The 17,354-nt window shown below is 44.9% G+C and overlaps 1 protein-coding gene across 1 annotated transcript in view; it reads left to right on the top strand.

The window, feature by feature from the left end:
- The window catches only part of Lmx1a (LIM homeobox transcription factor 1 alpha), a 140,926-nt gene that overhangs the window by 117,233 nt on the left and 6,339 nt on the right, over positions 1-17,354 (top strand). The window contains exons 4-5 of the mRNA XM_041662967.1: positions 15,010-15,182; positions 16,165-16,242. Coding sequence (XP_041518901.1) covers positions 15,010-15,182; positions 16,165-16,242 — 251 coding nt within the window. The remainder of the gene's footprint in view (positions 1-15,009; positions 15,183-16,164; positions 16,243-17,354) is intronic.

Raw genomic sequence — 17,354 nt, 5'->3', positions numbered from 1 at the left:
CCTAGGGATGCACCTGTCTCTTTGTTCCCAGCACTGGATTACAGGCACACACTGCCATAATTATCTTTTTCCATGGATGCTCAGCTCCTCATGTTCCTATAGCAAGCATTTTATGAGATGAATCATTTTTCCAGACTACTGGTTCCATTTTAAGGTTTGGATAGGACACAGTTGATGTGGTCAGAGAATATTTTACCTAGGATTTAAAAGTACTTCAGAATTTATTACTTGATAGCTTCATAGATGTATATAAAGTATTTTCATCACACTCTTGCCCCCTTACCTATTTTTCTCCATACCCTTTGTATCTTTTCTTTCTAATAAATCCCCTCCTACTTGAATGTTTTTTTAAAAAATTATCTATTGGCTTTAATTGGAGTTGCTTGCAGGAGCATCGATGTGGGGTTATTTACTAGAGCATAGACAATATATCAGTGGCTACATGGCTAAAGAAAAGTGATCATCTCCCAAGTGTATCACTCTCAAGCTTCCTGGCCACATTTTCCCTTCTTGGTGATGTATAAAATAATAACATATCTTACAATGAAATGTACTTTATATTTGATGCGATGTGATAGCTCATTTCCAGAGCAGAGTTCAGAGGTTATATCAACTATTCCTAGAGGTGATGCAGGATATGACGGAGCTTGTGTTTTTCCCTGCTTGGTCTGTACATCACAACCCAGTACACACTGGGAAAATTGAAGAGGGGTTTTTATAAGTAAAAGTGGTACACAGTTCAGTTTCTCTTCCCCGTGTCTGGAGTAAGATTTCTTCTAGATTCCTAGGGACCTCCAGTTTTCTGACTTTGGGCTCTTGGATCTGGCCATGGTGCTGACCGTAAACTTCTAGCACTAATTTCCTAAGAATTCTGGATCTAAAGTCTGAGTCCTGGGAGCACAATGTCTTTTATGCTCCAGTACATGCTTGCTCCTCTTGTATAAGCCTTACAAATCGAGCTTGAAAAAAGTGAACACAGGAAGATGCCTTGAGCTAATGTAGATTTGAGAGTGGCCGGTGAGATGGAGTACCTCTAGGTACTTGCCCGACAGATGAATCAGTCACTGCTTGCTGAAGTCCCTTGTCACTCTCAAGAACGGAATCAGGCAGAGCTCATCCTAGAAAGGATTCACGGCTGTCAACATTTAAAAGAGTGGAAATTTAATTCAGACCACCAATAACACAGCCTGTGAGATGATGGACATGAAGGCAGATCAGGATGGCGGGGCTGTCTCCAAATTAGCGACAAAGCCTGCTGCTGAATCCCCTAAGTCGACACACTGAGGAGGTGATAGAAGTGCTGGGGCATCTGGTGGAAGGCGATGCTGCCAGGTGTGAGAGCTGGCACTGTGGGAAAATGCCAACAGCTGCCGGAGGCACCACCCAAGGAATAGAGAGGTCAAGGAAAGACCTTGGTTTCTCCCTGTCTTCTGATTTCCTTGTAAACGTTTCCCGTTGGCACATGCATCAGCCTGTGAAGGTTGTCCTTCAGGTGACTGAGTAATGAGTGAGCAGGAAATATATCCAAGTGACAGAAAACCTGTAAAACAGACAAGGAAAAAATCAGAGGCATCTAGGATGGTAGAAAGAAAAAAAATTGAAGCCAACATATTAGTTCTGTAAAGGTGGAAACTTCTTTTGTATTGAGTAAAAAGCAGGTGTCTGGACTTCCACAGTACAGAAATAGGGGGCAGAGAGAGTATAGAGGAAAGCTCTAGATTTGGTGCAATCTACTTTGTCTCTTCCAGTGTGTATTAGTGTGTTAATTGAGATTCTTTTGAAGACCAGTACTTACAATGAATCTATCTTTATGTCTATATATCTGTATCTACATCTGTCTATCAATCTGTCCATCCATCTTCTATCTCTCCATCCATCATTTATCTATCATCTTTATATGTGTCCATCGAATGTCATTTTATTTGGAGGGTCTTAACTCCTGAGAATTCTGGCCATGCTCAAAAATACCACCCATCATCACTGATATCTTCATCATAGTCATCCTGCTTTCAATATCTTCTTACCAATGTTTAAATTTGCCTTGGATTCTAAAATGATTGAGTTTGTTCTTTATTAGTTATGTCTTCTTCAAGGTGTGGTAGGTTCTACTTGAATAAAGGGGTCCATCTGTTCTATTCACAACCGTACTTTTAGAACCTGCATAGTGGCTGTAATATTAATTCGTGGTCAGTGTTTGGTGTAGATATGGGCCAGAGAATTACTTATACGAATGTCTTCCTACATGTGATTAAAGTGTTTTTCCATTTCTTTGCTATTTTAAAATTAAAATCTCTTTCTCTTATGCACATGTGTGCACACATTTGTTTTTTGAGGCAGGGTTTCACTTCATACTGTCCTGAAACTCACAGGCCTCCTCTCTCAGTCTCCTGAGTGCTAGGACTGCACAATGCACCACCATTTCTGACTTTGTTTAGTTTTTTAGTAAGATCTCCTTGTAGAGAATATGTATGAATAGTATCACTATCACTTCATGAATATGCAGTTGTGGCTATCAATATTATTAACGATTTGAATTTCTTGGATATTTACTATGCAAGAAAGTACAATTTGGAGAAATTAAATAAGTTCTCCCCCCCCCAAAAAAAAGCCCCAGCATCAAACTCAGGTCTCTGACTCCAAGGCCTTTTACCTGTTTTAAGCAGCTCCTTCTGTTGACTCTGCATTCTTGAACACGGAAGTGCATGGTCCTTCCTGACCATCCCTGGTCACCCTCCTGCACTTCCCATCATTTGTCTGTGATAACAGAGTCTTGCTCTCTTCTTTATTTTGTCTCTATTTTTGTTAAACCCATCCTAAGCTTTGTATAGGCAGTTCTGCAGAATACCGCCCTCATTGCTATGACTGTAGTGGACACCCCCACCACTGTATTCTCTAGAATCTTGCATTTTGTTAAAACACCTTATGTCCAGCTTTGGAAATGCTTACTCTTTCATCTCCTTCACTACCCAATAAGCCCTCGGCGGCAGGGATCCTGTCTTGTTTATGGGTGTATATTAATGACTCTGAAAAAATAGATATTTTAAGGGAATATATGAATGATAGTTTAATATAAGGAACCTCTGAACATTGAAACATATTTATTCATCTCTGAAGATAATGTTTATATAAAACTAAGAACCCCTTCCTTGGAGAGATTAAATTCAGCTAGAGAGAAGAGTGGACTGGGCATTTCTCAGGAACAGGGCAGAGAATTGGTATTAGCTTAGAATCCAATAGCAGAGCTAGATTACAGTTACTCCTGCCAGCACAAATACCTACATTTTCCTGAATCTCAGCTGTGCTCACAATGCCAAGCCATTTCTCATTCGCCAGCTCTCACCAGCATCTGAAGGGATGAAACAGCTGACCCCAAGGGAAGACTCATTTCAGGATGTGATCTGGGACACTAAGGGAAGCAGGCACCTTTGGTGACACGCGTGTGGTGTGAGAGATGCGTGCTCTAGAGTCATCTGGGCCCTTCAAACAGCATGACTGATCAGCTCTTCACCTCAGTCCTGAAAGGTCATAATGAGGAGAGGGGGAGAGAGTTGCTGGGGCTCGAGGGTCAAGGAGAGATGACCGTGATGTCCAGGACTTTCAGAGCCTCACTGGCTCCTGCTTGCTTGGGTACAGCCATGGCTCTGATGAAGAGGAGGGAGATTCACCCTATGTGTGGTACTGTCATTCAAGGCGAAGGATGCCAAGCCAGTCCTGCTCATGACAACCTTATACCACAATCCCATGTTACTCTCGCCCTTTCCTCTCATCCTACCATTATGATTTAAAGGAAAAAAAACAGGATTTTAAAACATTGGTTCATTTCCACCAGTCACTGAAGATTCTGCTGAGATAGTTAAAAATGGACACAGGTCTCAGCTACTTGGGAGTGAGAAGGTGTTGTGATTGCTTCCGCCTCCCCAGAACCCGAACCAGACCCTTGTGTTCAGACAACGGTACAGTGGGAGCAGGGAAGGAGAGAACATTATAGATCCATCACCCTGAGGATGATGTCTTTTATTCTGACTAATTTTACATGCCCTCCAGATACATAAACTTACACAACAGATATCTCAAATTAAACATTTACTACTACTAAATCATAAAGAAGTTTATTTTAAGCAACTTTTGGCATAGATATAATCTTACCATTTATTAAAGACAATAGAAGATTTTCATAGAAATGAGATAGAGACAGTTACTTATATGTACGTAAAGAATTAAAGTATGGCTGAGAGGTAGACACTTCAGGGCATGGAGCCTCTTCAGTGTTTTGCGGAGTTGATATATATTTTGATTTTATAATTGTCAGGGCTGAGAATACTGTTTCACATAAACACATACTACAAAAGGTCAGGATGTTTTGGGGGCTATATCAGAAAGTGTTAGAAATTCTGTCCTAACAGAAAGATCCTGCAGGCCACAGTGTTTGGCAGTCTTGGATCTGGGTGGTATGTTCTAGGCAGCACTCACTGGCATGGGCAGTGAGAAGTATTCATGTTGTGTGTTCAGAACCAAAGCTGTCATTGGGAAAAAATGGGGGCACACTGTCAGAAATGCGCCCGATTCATCCATTCTAAGTTTGATCTATAGTTAATTTATTGTCTGTTGTCCATTCAGAAACCCATTATTGTTGTCAAGCTTCTCATGATCCCTCCATGTGTGTGACCCATGCTTCACAATGCTGAATTCTAGGTTGGTGATTTTCCAAGTGTGATTCCTGACCTAACATAGTGACACCCCTGCTGTAAGAAGGCTGCTTGTTCGTCACCACCCAGAACCAAAATAACCACACATAAACTGTATTAATTAAATCACTGCTTGGCCCATTAGCTCTAGCTTCTTATTGGCTAGCTTTTGCATATTAATTTAACCCATTTCTAGTAATCTGTGTATCGCCACGAGGCTGTGGCTTACCGGGTAAAGTTCTTGGTGTCTGTCTTGGGCAAGCAACACATAGATAGAAGGACGGCCCAAACCACACCCCAGTTCAGTTAGAACTAGAAAGCCAAAGGCTAATCCGAGATGCACTGAATTAAAACCCCAGGGACTAGCCCAGAAGTCTGCTTTACCCAGCCCTCCAGGTGCTTCTAAAGCATGTTCAACTTTGATGACACTCTTCTAGGCTTTAGATTGTTATTGTAGGGAAATCAGGACTGGAGAAATAGGAGTTTTTCTCTAGCCTAGGTTTCAGCAACAAACTCTGTGCTTTATAAATAATAATAAGACTGGGAAGAAATGTGTTAATAGTAGAAATTGAAGGCTAATTGATGAAGTAAAGTGTTGTGATGGTGTTGTTAGCAATAGTTACCCTCAAATCAAGACCATTTTAATATACCAATTTCATTCAAGGGCACAATCATAGATCCTCTCTAGAGGGTGACAACAGAGCTTGCTGCATACAATTATACTCAGTATATTTGTAATGTAGGAAAAGCTGTCGTGCAAAAAACGTGTATGCTATTTCCACCTAGTCTTGCTTTTTCATCTATAGATAACATTGTCTGTTGAAAGCCCTTGGTTGCTAGTAATTGTAGCATGAACTCTAATTGATCTTAATAATAAAAGTCTGGAGTCAGCTATCAGGGCAAGAGCTGAAGGATCAGAGAAGCAAGGCAGTCAGCCACTAGAAAGTTCTTTCCTCTACCAGTGCTCAGACCAAAGAGGCGATCCCGTCTACATATCCTCAGACTGAATGCTGACTCTATGAAACCTCAGAATGCATACCAGACTGAATCCTCAGACTGCATCTGAGCTCCTGTCTCCTCCCACCTTATATTCCTCTCTCCACCCAGCCATATCACTCCTGTCTCCATCTCCCTTGTGCTGGGATTAAAGGCATGGGATTCCAAGTGTTAGGCTCACTATTGTGTTAGCTCTGTTTCTCTTTTAGACAGATTCAATCTCGTTTAGCCCAGGGTAGCCTTGAACTCACAGAGATCCATCTGCCTCTATTTTTGTAGTGCTGGGATTAAAGGTATGTGCCACCACTGCCTGGTCTGTATGGCTAATGAGTTACTTAGCTCTGCATTTCAGGCCAGCATTATTTGTTAGATTACAAACAAAATATCACTACAAAAGATAGCCCATGCAGCCAGGATCAAGGGCTCTTCTGCCTGTAAGCTGACCCTGGAGAATGTGGCTGGACCAGAAATCACAGCATCACACCTGTTCTCCAGGGTTGCCATCCCTCTCTGTTTATTTCCATTCGCTCTTCTTCATGTCTTCCCTTCTTCTCCATATCCCTCCTAACGTAAGGCTCTACTTTCCCGTGACTTTCTTCTCCCATGGCAGCATAGCTAGGTGGGTACTATTACGATCGTAGAGCATCCTTGGCATAAATATCAGTGCGAAGGAAAGATTGAGGTTGAAGGTCACGGGGCATAAATGTCATCCTCACTGAACCTCAGTGATGGAAGTAGCTAATAAATCCCTGCTCTTTGAAGGTGGCCTGTCACTGTTTCATGGAATGGCCTGGAGTCTGAGGGCCTCTGCTCATGTTTCCAAAGCAGAAGAGGGTCTGCTCAGAGCTAGGGTGTATTGGCCAAGGGCTAAGCGGATCGCCTGCGATCGCACGACCAGGCTCTGTGTTAAAATCCACAGTGCATTTAACCAAAGAGATCTGTCCTCTTTATGTCTAACATGCTGCCCAGTAGGTCCCTGGGCCCCAGGATAACTGTGAATGTGGCCCAACACAAAGTATGGACCTTGCTTTCATTATGAGCATGATGAGATGTGTGTGTGTGTGTGTGTGTGTGTGTGTGTATGTGTATGTGTGTGTGAGAAAGAGAGAGAGAGAGAGAGAGAGAGAGAGAGAATTTTCTCTGTTATTTTCTTCTGCAGTTATTAACATGAGCTCCATAGATGACAGCGCAGTCTTACTATGTCAAAAGGAGAGATGCTCCAGAGTCCCTAAATTTTAGCCTATTAGCCAACTCCCCTGAACTCCCTAACCACCTAGGAGACTGTCGTTCTTGTTTTCTTTTCTTTTTCTTTCTTTCTTTCTTTTATTAACTTGAAGGGATCATTAACCCTTTGTTCTCCAGCCTTGCCTGTAAACAATTTAATTTCACTCAGGCAGCTCATCCTCCCGAAGCCCAGTAATTAGTGCAGTAATATTGGGCTGCGGCAAAGAGCGATGGCGCTCGGGCCAATGAAGTCACTTGCTAAATCAGGGCAAGCGCACTCATCTTATTAATATAAGCTAATAGGATGTCATGCATATCACACCCTGTGCCTGGTGACCACTGGGCAGCTGGACTAATGAGCTTTTATCTAGACTGAGCCGTGAGCCTCAAGCAACTGAATTAACTTGTTATGAGCTTCACAGCCTCCCCCTTGGAGGCTGGCCAGATGAAAACAGAACAAGTTACAGGCTTTGTTTAGGACGTGTATGCGTGTTTGATCTGAGCGTGTTGCAGCTGAGGCTCAGGAACTTTCGGACGCTGCAGGCACCATCACAACTAACACTCATACTCCTTCTTAGTAGCAGTTTGGATTGTATGTGGTTCATGCGGGTGTGCTTTGGGATAAATGAGAAGAAGGAGAAAAATTCAGAGAAGGAGGTGTGTGTGTGTGTGTGTGTGTGTGTGTGTGTTTGTGTGCGTGTGTGCAGGAAAGAAGAAGGATAGCCGTGGGCCTAACGACTGTTCAAATGTGCAATTCAACAGTACTTTCACCATTCAGGCCAACACCATCCTGTTTCTCTTCATGTCTCCCAAGCACAAGGTCACTCTTCATGAGCCCCATCCTGCCGAGGAAGTCAGGACAGGCATCCAGCTGTGGCTAGCAGCCAGAACTTAGGAACACAGACACGGCTCCCTTTTGGGGCCTGCCTGGAAGTCTGAGCAGGATGCCCTGGCTCTGACCCGCCTCCTAACCTGGCACAGATCCTCTATCTGCAGTGGACATCTCTGAACAAAGGTGTCTTTCTTGGAACAGCCTTCCTACAGCCTCACTCAGAAGCCTAGCTTGGCTTTTGTCTGCTCTGTTCCCCAGGCTCCTGGAGCTGATTGGAAGGAAGGCTTCCTTGGGCTTGGCTGAAAGGTGGTGTGGGGAGGAAGGGGAGAGTGCAGAGTGAGGTGAGGTTTTTACGTGAGCTCTGAAAAGAATGGCTTCTAGGAGGAGCATGGGTAGACGTCCACTCTCCAGGGGAAGCCTCCCTTTTAGGTCTTTTCTTTCCTCATTCAGTAGTAACAGCTACACACTGCCCACAGTTGTCCAGCACCTGACATTTTGCAAACAGGAGGCATCCTTGGGTCCGCACAGTAGCCCAGAGAGGCCTGACAGGCAGGCAGATGGGGGAGGGGGGGTTAGACAGAAGAAAGAGAGTGCAGCTGTGTGTCTCAAGCAAGAGATCACCCCAGCCCTCCTGAGTTTCAGTTTAGTAACCTGGAAAAAGGATACTGACACACTTTCTGCCTCATACAAGGGTAGCAGAGACAGGAAAACAGCAGTTGTGAAACAATGTGTTTCAGGTACTAGGTACTTTAAAAACTATCTTGTAGGGGAAGGAATTGGGCCTCGGCATCAGAGGAGTTTTTATCCAAGGGTTTTCAGCCGAGTAGCAAAATTAGGACTGAAACTTCCATCTCCTCCATGGTCTGAGTTACTCCGCACCACTACTGTGTGCTCCTGAACTAAAGAACCGAGCTTCAGGTCTATGGAGACAAAGCATTAGGCCATTCGTGGCACTTGGGCCTGAGCATGCATAGGTGACTCTCATTTCTTGTGCTTGATTTGCAGGTTAAAAACCTCAGGTCTTCCCTCTTTCCAAGTGTGTGTCTGGGCACGGGCCTGCTGCCGAGCTCCTGTGTGTATGGTGTCAGGTTCCGGAACGTCTTTGAGGCTGGTTCCTTAGCAGTTGGGATGGGAGTTTATTGATGTTTGAATGACAATGGAGCCTATATTCTGGAGAGGAGGCCGGGCGTGGAACTGGTGCTTGAAGGGTGGACATGTTCTTATTACAAAATAGATGTGTGATTTGATGCGGCCATCACACATGTGTTCAGTAATCCAGAGGCTAATGTCTGTGCTTTCCCTGGGCCACAGGACCCCATATCCTAAGGTTTCCCCATTTGTTGTGGCAGGGGAACTCCCACCTGCTACACCCATTCCTTGTCTATGCTGAGCACACCATCTCTCTGCCAGTAAACCCCAGACAACCTCTCCACTCCCTATCCCCCTTCCTGGGGTGAGATGTGCAACCTCTGTCCAAGGCTGAGAGGCCCCCTACACATTGCTGCTCTGTCCCCCCCCCCCATCTTCCCTCTTGTTTCCAGAATGCTGAGCTCTTCGGGAACACCTGCTTCCCCTCCCCCTCCTTCCCCATGGACTTTCTTCATCTGCTCATGTCTCCTTTTTCCTAAATACATTTTTTATTCCCAGTTTTGGCTGTGGATGAGGACCTTCACCACTTACTATTTTATATTCTCATCCCTCTAGCTTTCGTAACTCATTGTCTCATTCCTTAAGACCAAGGAATCATTCCCCTCTTCTTGTTTCTCCTCCTAGTGCACTTGACAGTGCTGGAGGGGCAGAGGTGTGCAAGGAGAGCTTACGAAAAGCCGCTCTTCCCGGTGAATGTCTGCCTTCCCTACCACTAAACTGTTTGCCCCTTGATTTCCTTCCTCTCTTCCACCTGGAGACCCCTGCTGACCTTTTGTCTTATTCGTTCTCTGCATCCATGCAGCCTTCTAGAGATCCTTTGCTCTCTGAGCCTTTCTGGATGCTAAGTCTTTTTCCCCCCTGGGAGCCAAATCCTCCTCACCTCCTCTGTATCTCAGTTTGACTTTGTGTTATTCACAAGGCTGATTAACTGACTTGACACCATTATTTAATGAAGAAGTTCTTAGTCAAGTCAATCTCTCTCTCTCTTTTTCCTCCAGCTCCCCTCGTGTGTGTGTGTGTGTGTGTGTGTGTGTGTGTGTGCGTGTGTGCGTGTGCGCGCACGCGCGTGCAGGCACATGTGTGCATTGACACATGTGGAGGATAGAGAACAACCTTGACTATATTTCTCAGCTGTCATCCATGTTGTATCAAGTCAGGTTGTCTCACTGGCCTTGAGCTCGCCAAGCTGGTAAATTGGCTGACCGGTGGGCCTGAGGAGTCCGGCTGTCTCTGCATCCTCAGTACTGGCGTCGCCAGTGTGAGTCATGATGCCTTAACTGTGGATCCAGAGGGCTTGAACTCAGGTCCTGATACTCAACAAGGTGAACAATTTGCCAACTGAGCCATCACCCCAGTTTCCAGTCAGATCTTTTGTGGGGTCTTTTTCCTTCTATCAGTTGAGCGCTCCTCAAAGACCCGTGCATCCAGCAGTTTGAGAGCAGTAACTGCATGGACTCTGTGTGTCAGAAGACCGGCAACTCTTGCCTCTTGGGATCCTCACGTTGTTTTGAGTTCATTCTATCCTGAGACGACCACTGCTGCTCTCAGGAAGGATGAAATTCCAATCCCATACAGTGCAAGGCAGTGGCTGAAATAGCTCCCTATATATCCCGTCATAGTAAATCTCTCCCTGACTTCTTCCCCCGCTCTGTCTACCTACAACAGATCCCAGGGCCTTCTTCCACTCCCCCAGCCTGGGAGACATTTATAAGGCTCATCACTGGGGAAACACCAGGGCCTTTTATCATCTCCCCCACTTCTAGCATGAAGATCTTTTGTCCCCCTCCCTCCCTCTCACCTCCTGGACCAAGGTCAGTTATCTTATACCCTGTTTATGGGCTGTTGGGATTTTTCCAACAACCTGAAATGAATCTGCAAGGCCCCACAGGTAGTGCTGCTTTGTCTTCTGGCCATAAAGAACGGCCGGCTCTTTCATCTGCGATTGCTTATGTCATAAATGAGTGGGCAGAAAGATGGTGGGGAAACAGCACCCCCTCCCAACCAGCCCAGACTTAAAAAAGGTTGGGGGTGGGTGGGTAGAAAGCCCCGAGAAACATGTTCAGACTTCGTGCCAAGCCAATTCATTTTCCTCTGGTAGGCTGTACAGAGAGACTTAATCTCTGGGCTTCCCCCACTAAGCGTCAGATTTATGCTGTGCTTGTGTCTAAAGGGCCTCCAGGGATGCTGACATTTGTTGTTGGAGAGCTGAGAGTGGTGTTCCTTTCATCTCTGCTGAGGGGTGTCACCTTAAATTATGAGGGATAGCTCCAGCCTACATCTGGGTGTGGGAGGCTCTGGCAATGAAAGACGCCTGCTCCGCTTCGCTTTTGGAAGCTTTTCTGCCCTCTTCTGCTTCCCGCTACTCCAGCAGGCTCTGGGAGAAATATTCCACACTGCACATTCTCATGGAGAAGAGTGTGGGGTCTGTCAAGACTGCCCTGCAGAAAGACAGGAGGGAGGAGCCTCACTGAATGTCCCAGAGGAGCTCAGAGCATCTCCAAGAAAGTAATAGAACATCCCAGGCTGCTAGTATTTATGTGCTGTAACAGGAAGTGGTTGAAGGACAGGAATGGGCCTCTCCTGTGACTCTCCCCTCTTTAGCATCTGACTCACCTAGACCCTCCAGGACAACTGGAAGTCCATACTGGAGACTGTTCAGGTAGCAGCATCCCAGTTAAAAAGTATGCCTATTATCCATAGCAGAGAATTGATCAGATCCTACTAACTGTCCACTGCTCGGTATACCAGATAAACATTCTTCTTAGCCCAGAGTCCGGGCCCAGAAGAATGGGGCATGGGCACAGGATAAAGATGTTCAAATGGAGAGGGAAGAGGTCAGGTGAGACCTAGAACAAAGATCACTAAACTGAACCACACAGACCATATTTGGCCTGCTGTCTGTTGTGGAAATGCAGGTCTACTGGACACCTCTATGCCCATTCTTGTGGCCTCTTCCTGTCCTTGGTCTATAGTGTGGTACTAGGAGACTGGCGTGTGAACCAAGACTGAAGTATTTAGACTAAAGGCAAAGACTAAAGGATAATCTCGGAAATTTTACAGGATGTTTGGAGATGCCTGTGGAGGGAGAATGGGTCCCTGTAGACACAATGCTACACTGGTATCCTGGAGAGGACAGGGCATCTATGGACCACGAATGTTATTTTAGATTTCACATTTCCATTAGTTATATGATCCAAAGTTCCAATATCTATTTGCATTAAACTTCGTGAAGAACAATTATAAAGAGTCGGACTTCGGCAAGACAACTGCAGACACCACTGGCAGAAGGCAGGCCTCTGAAGACTTCCAATTTCATTTTAAAGCACACTCGATGCTGAGGATGCCTGGGTTCTCATTTCCAGTCTGCAGACTCGTTCCTAGGTGCCTGCCTACTGGAGGAGCTGCATGCTCCTTGGCCTGGGATGTCAGTCATTCCCATTTCCATTGGCATGTCACTGAAGGTTTACTCAATACCAGAAATCCCTCTTTACCCTCATCAGGGGTTGAGGGAGTCTCCGACCTGCACTAAGGCCTTGTGGCGGTGAATATATATGGACATGACGTTCTTTTTCTTCTTTTAGTCTCTTGGGGGATCATCTTATTTTACTGAGGCGTTTGCTTTCAAATGTTTATTTTCTTCTTGCTATTCTGCAAACCCCCAAGGATTGCCCTGAAAACCCTGTGCATAGCTATGACTAAGATCAAGTACAACATCACTCCTGGGAGAGAACAGCTTCACAGCTGAAGGAGAGACAGGAGCATCATTCTCCTCATGAGGACTCTGGTGCTAATGCTCCTTGATCTCCCAGGGCCTTTTATTTGTACTTTTGCTGGGGAGCGAGGCATAAAGAGAATATAACCTTTCTACAACATATGTTAAGCATTGCCTGTGTGCTGGGGTCATGTGAGCTTCTCTGTACATAGCGTCAGTGCTTCTGGGACACCCACAGGGTGGATGTTACTGTCATCAGCATGTAGTGGAGGAAACCAGCTGGGGGATTGGGGACATGATATGACTAGCAAAGGGCTGGGAAGGGGCGAGAGTCCCTGCCTACCTCTGCTGCCTTTTGGTTCAGGGGATTCACAACTGACTGCCCCTTCACATTCAAGTGGCATGTTTTGACTGTCCATAGAAAGAGAAAAATATTACTCCTTCATATAAAAGAAATCTTTGGCTCCGGTAGAGTTCCAATTTAGAATTCAGCTCATATCAAACTACCATGTACAAATAAACAGTATGTGTGCCATGTAACTACTGGATCTGTCTTGTGGGCTTGTTCAAAGCAGCCAGAGGGACTACAGCAGGGCAAGCCCACGAGAGAGGTTTTCACTGTAAGGAGGGTGGGACCGTTCCTAAGACCCAGAGATAATAGAGGGTCTCCTTGGGAGAGCTTGAATCTTCAATTCCCAGTGGCTCCTAATGCACAAAGTGAAAAGACGTTCACCCTGGTATTTCTTAGACCCTAGAAATACCTTCTGAACCTCTGAGAAATGCCTGCATGAGAGACTTCTACTTTGAGCATTATGATTCATTGTCAACTATATATTCTGTGAGGGCTCAGCTCTAAATGGGACATCTTAATCAACTGCCCTCCTACTGGCCAGCCAAGGCTCAGGAAACATATGGAGGCAGAAAGAATGTGGGAGCCAAAGATTTGGAAAGTTCTACGAGATGTTGTCTTCTGGACATGACGTAGTTATTGTACTCATGAATTCATAGTGCCTGTACAGGACCTATACAAGGTCAAGCCAAGAGTCTAGCATATACGGGGAGGGAACTTACAAGGCTCTACATTGATGGAATTCTTTCTTGGAGGTGTGGCCACTGGTAGGTTGCCCATGCTCAGGTAGATGACCCCACATCCTTGCACATATGGAAAACGCTAAATGAACTTAGTGAGTTAAAATATAAAAAAAAACATGAAGTTGGGCAGTAGGAATGTGTGAGAATATCTAGGGGCACTTGAAGAGGGAAAATGGAGGTAAATATGATTATTTTTCCTTGTATACATATATGGAATTCTCAAAGAATAAAAATTAAGAGAGAATACTTACCTCTTTATTTCTTACTTTCTAATTGAGTTGAAGTAATTCACATACTTTTCTTAGGGAGCTGCTTGTTTTATAGACCAGAAATTTTGATGAATTATTAGCGTTACCTGGTCATTTCCAATCATCTGTGCCTATAGATAACATTATGTTCATTTTTGATGACCCTGTAGACAGTAATACTTTCTACCTCCTTAGTTAAAAATTAAATAGATAATTTTTTGGCATATCTAGGAAGTTTTGCCTGAGTCCTTCAGGTCTAGTTTTGAAAACTGACGTCAAGGAAATCACTGATGTGGGATTCTGCTCTGTACGCTGTGAGTACCATTGGTGATTAAAGAAACTTCCCTGGCCTGTTGGTAGGGAAGACCTTAGGTAGGTGGGAAAAACGAAACTGAATGCTGAGAGAGAGGAGGCAGAGTTAAGGAGAAGCCATGGAGCTGCTGCTGGAGACAGACACTCTGAAACTTTGCTAGTAGGCCATGACCTCATGGTGATGCAAAGTTTAACGGAGACAGGTTAAACTAAGATGTAAGAGTTAGCAAATAAGAAGCTAGAGCTAATGGGCCAAGCAGTGATTTAAATAATATGGTTCTATGTGATTATTTCAGGAGTCTGGGCAACCAGAAAAAGGACAAGCAGCCTCTCCCACATCAAATCACACTGGGTATTGGTTATATTCTGAACAGCATTTTGAATGCCTTACTAATACAGGCCCAGTTTGTCTCTATATCAGTTCCATGGAAGCAGGCTCTCTTGTGTCATGATTCTTCCCATGAAAAATGGAGTCCGAGTTGATTAGCTTGCTTCAGGCCCCACAGCTGATAAATGCACAGCCAGCACAGCATGCTGTTCTAAGCATGATGACTGTGGACTTTCTGCTCTTGCCTCTGAGCTTTAGAAGTGTTTTCTTAGCCTCTTTCTGGAAGCTTTTAGATCAGCAGCACACACGTTCTCACACTCATACCTAAAGCCATCTTGGGACTGTGGCATCCCAGAGCTTATTACAGAGCAACACACAGCTCCATGAGGTACATCTGGGGACTGGAAATACAGTTCTCTGCTTCTTTTTAGGAAAAAGTGATGATGAAGAGAGTCTTTGCAAGTCAGCCCATGGGGCAGGGAAAGGAACATCAGAGGATGGCAAGGACCACAAGCGACCCAAACGTCCCAGAACCATCTTGACAACCCAGCAGAGGAGAGCATTCAAGGCCTCATTTGAAGTATCCTCCAAGCCCTGCAGAAAGGTATAAGAAGGGGAGAAGAGAGCAAGGTGCCTTCATCTGTGTGCAGCTGGACTCCCCTGTGATGTTAGAAAATGGTGTGGGGCCTGAGTGGTGGGGACCGTGACTCAGTCTGCCGTGTGATCATGAACCCTGCAGGAGGCTCCAGGGATAGCTAAACTATGGCCTGGGAAGTAATGGAATTTCCCCCAACTTCCTGTGTGCGTGTCAACTCCCAAGGACCCTAACTCCTCTTATTTCATGAAGAGCCACAAGGAACAATCAATAGTAATTAAATTATTATGATAATAAGTACTAGTTGTGCTATAAACAAGATGTCTTAACAAAGAATATAAAAATACAGTATCTTGCAAGATATGCTTTTTGCGGACAAGTCTTGACTTAGTCTCCTTGGGGATTCCCTGGGTAGCTGTTCATTTCTTCCGATGATATCTTCAACTGAATGAATGTGCTCTTGCTTTCCATTCACCTACGGATGAGGACCTGGGTGGTATTTGTCTGGGGTTGTTATAAATAGGATCCCTGTAAACATTTATATAAAATTTCTCACTGACTTCATGAAATCATATTTTTATTTTATGCCATATTCAGAGGAGAGCAATCTAAGACTGGGAGGGCAGTTCTGTTGTCCATCACTTGGGTCCCAGCAGTTGCCCCAGCTGTCTGCGTTTTCCCAGCCACCATGGTGGAGACAGTAGAAATAGATGGCAGGTACCTGCTATTTATAGTCCCTCTGAGATGAGCTCACTAAGGAAAATAGTGAACACGAATATTCACAAGGCACACAGAGTTACTTGGAAGCAGAAAGACAAAGCTAAAAATTTAAGTCAATGACAAGATAAGTGGACAAGAAAGAGTTATTTGTTCCTGCAAAGAGATTTTTCATTTTAGTTCTCCTTAAGTGGTTTAAAAGATTGGAAGTCAACTCCGAAAGACCACATGAAGCCCTAATGTGTCTTCCACTCATTTGTTCAATTTCTTCCAGGTGAGAGAGACTCTGGCTGCGGAGACAGGCCTGAGCGTCCGTGTGGTTCAAGTGTGGTTCCAGAACCAGAGAGCCAAGGTAATCTGCTACCCACCTTCACCTGTCTTTGTCTTGGTAGCATCTCCCAGCAACAGCAGGTGAACCCTAGACTTGCTGTCAGCCTCTCTAAGCTAAATTATTGGGCAGAGTAGCTCTCTTGAGTAAAAACTCTGCCACCAACAATTACTTCAGCCACAGTGGCTGTGCAGAAGGGAAAAAGAAGCATTTATATTAGTGAAATGGCTTTTGTCATGGCAGGTGGAGTGAAAGTCTCCACTCCCATCTTGCTAACTCTGGTAACACTCAGGTCCTGGGTTAATTATTTTCTTTCTGACTCTAACAATACACATGTCCTGGCCAATCTTGGTTTTATCCTTCCTTCCTTCCTTCCTTCCTTCCTTCCTTCCTTCCCCCCTCTCTCTCTTTCTTTCTTGTGTGTGCATATGCACTCATGTACATGCATGTGGGTGTGTGCGTATGCACAGAAGCCAGAGGTTCTCAGGACAGTAGTTCACCTTGGTCTTGTTCTTGTTCTTTTGAATTGAGTCTCTCACCGGGACCTGGAGTTCCTCAAATAGCCTAATCCCCCCAAGCCAGATGCCCCGAGGCACTCTCTCTGTCTCCATTCCTCAGCACTGGGGTTACACAGCGCACACCAATGCCCCCGACTTTTTGCTCGAGTTCTTGAAAACTGAGCTCAGGTCCTTGAACTGGCACAGCAGCGCTTTGCAGACTGAGCTATCTTCCCAGTCCTTAGAAGGTGAGAAATCACGCTCCTTAGTTATAATCCTGCAACAAAATTCTGCAGCAAAGGGCTGTTGATGTGTTGCGATTCCAGCGACAGAAGACATTATTGGGCAGTGAGTGTGTGAGTGCTGATGGACCATGGATTCATGAAGTGGGAGCACACTGAAGTGTGAATTCTCACACTCTGGAGAATTTTATGACTAAACAGTTTATTTTATAACCTATTATTGTAGTAATAAGAGCAGCCGGCTGCTTCCTGCCACCCGGCTAGCTTTACCTGAAATAATTACATGGAAACTGTATTCCTTTAAACACTGTCTGGCCCATTAGTTCCAGCCTCTTATTGGCTAGCTCTTACATATTGGTCTAACCCATGTTTAATAATCTGTGTAGCCCACGAGCTG

This window comes from Microtus oregoni, unplaced genomic scaffold, assembly GCF_018167655.1.
Source record: "Microtus oregoni isolate MIOR12 unplaced genomic scaffold, Mior012 000013F_ref0000133, whole genome shotgun sequence".
In the NCBI taxonomy this organism is placed as follows: Eukaryota; Metazoa; Chordata; class Mammalia; order Rodentia; family Cricetidae; genus Microtus; species Microtus oregoni.
The sequence above is the reverse complement of the archived record's forward strand: the minus strand, read 5'-3'. Positions and strand labels throughout refer to the sequence as shown.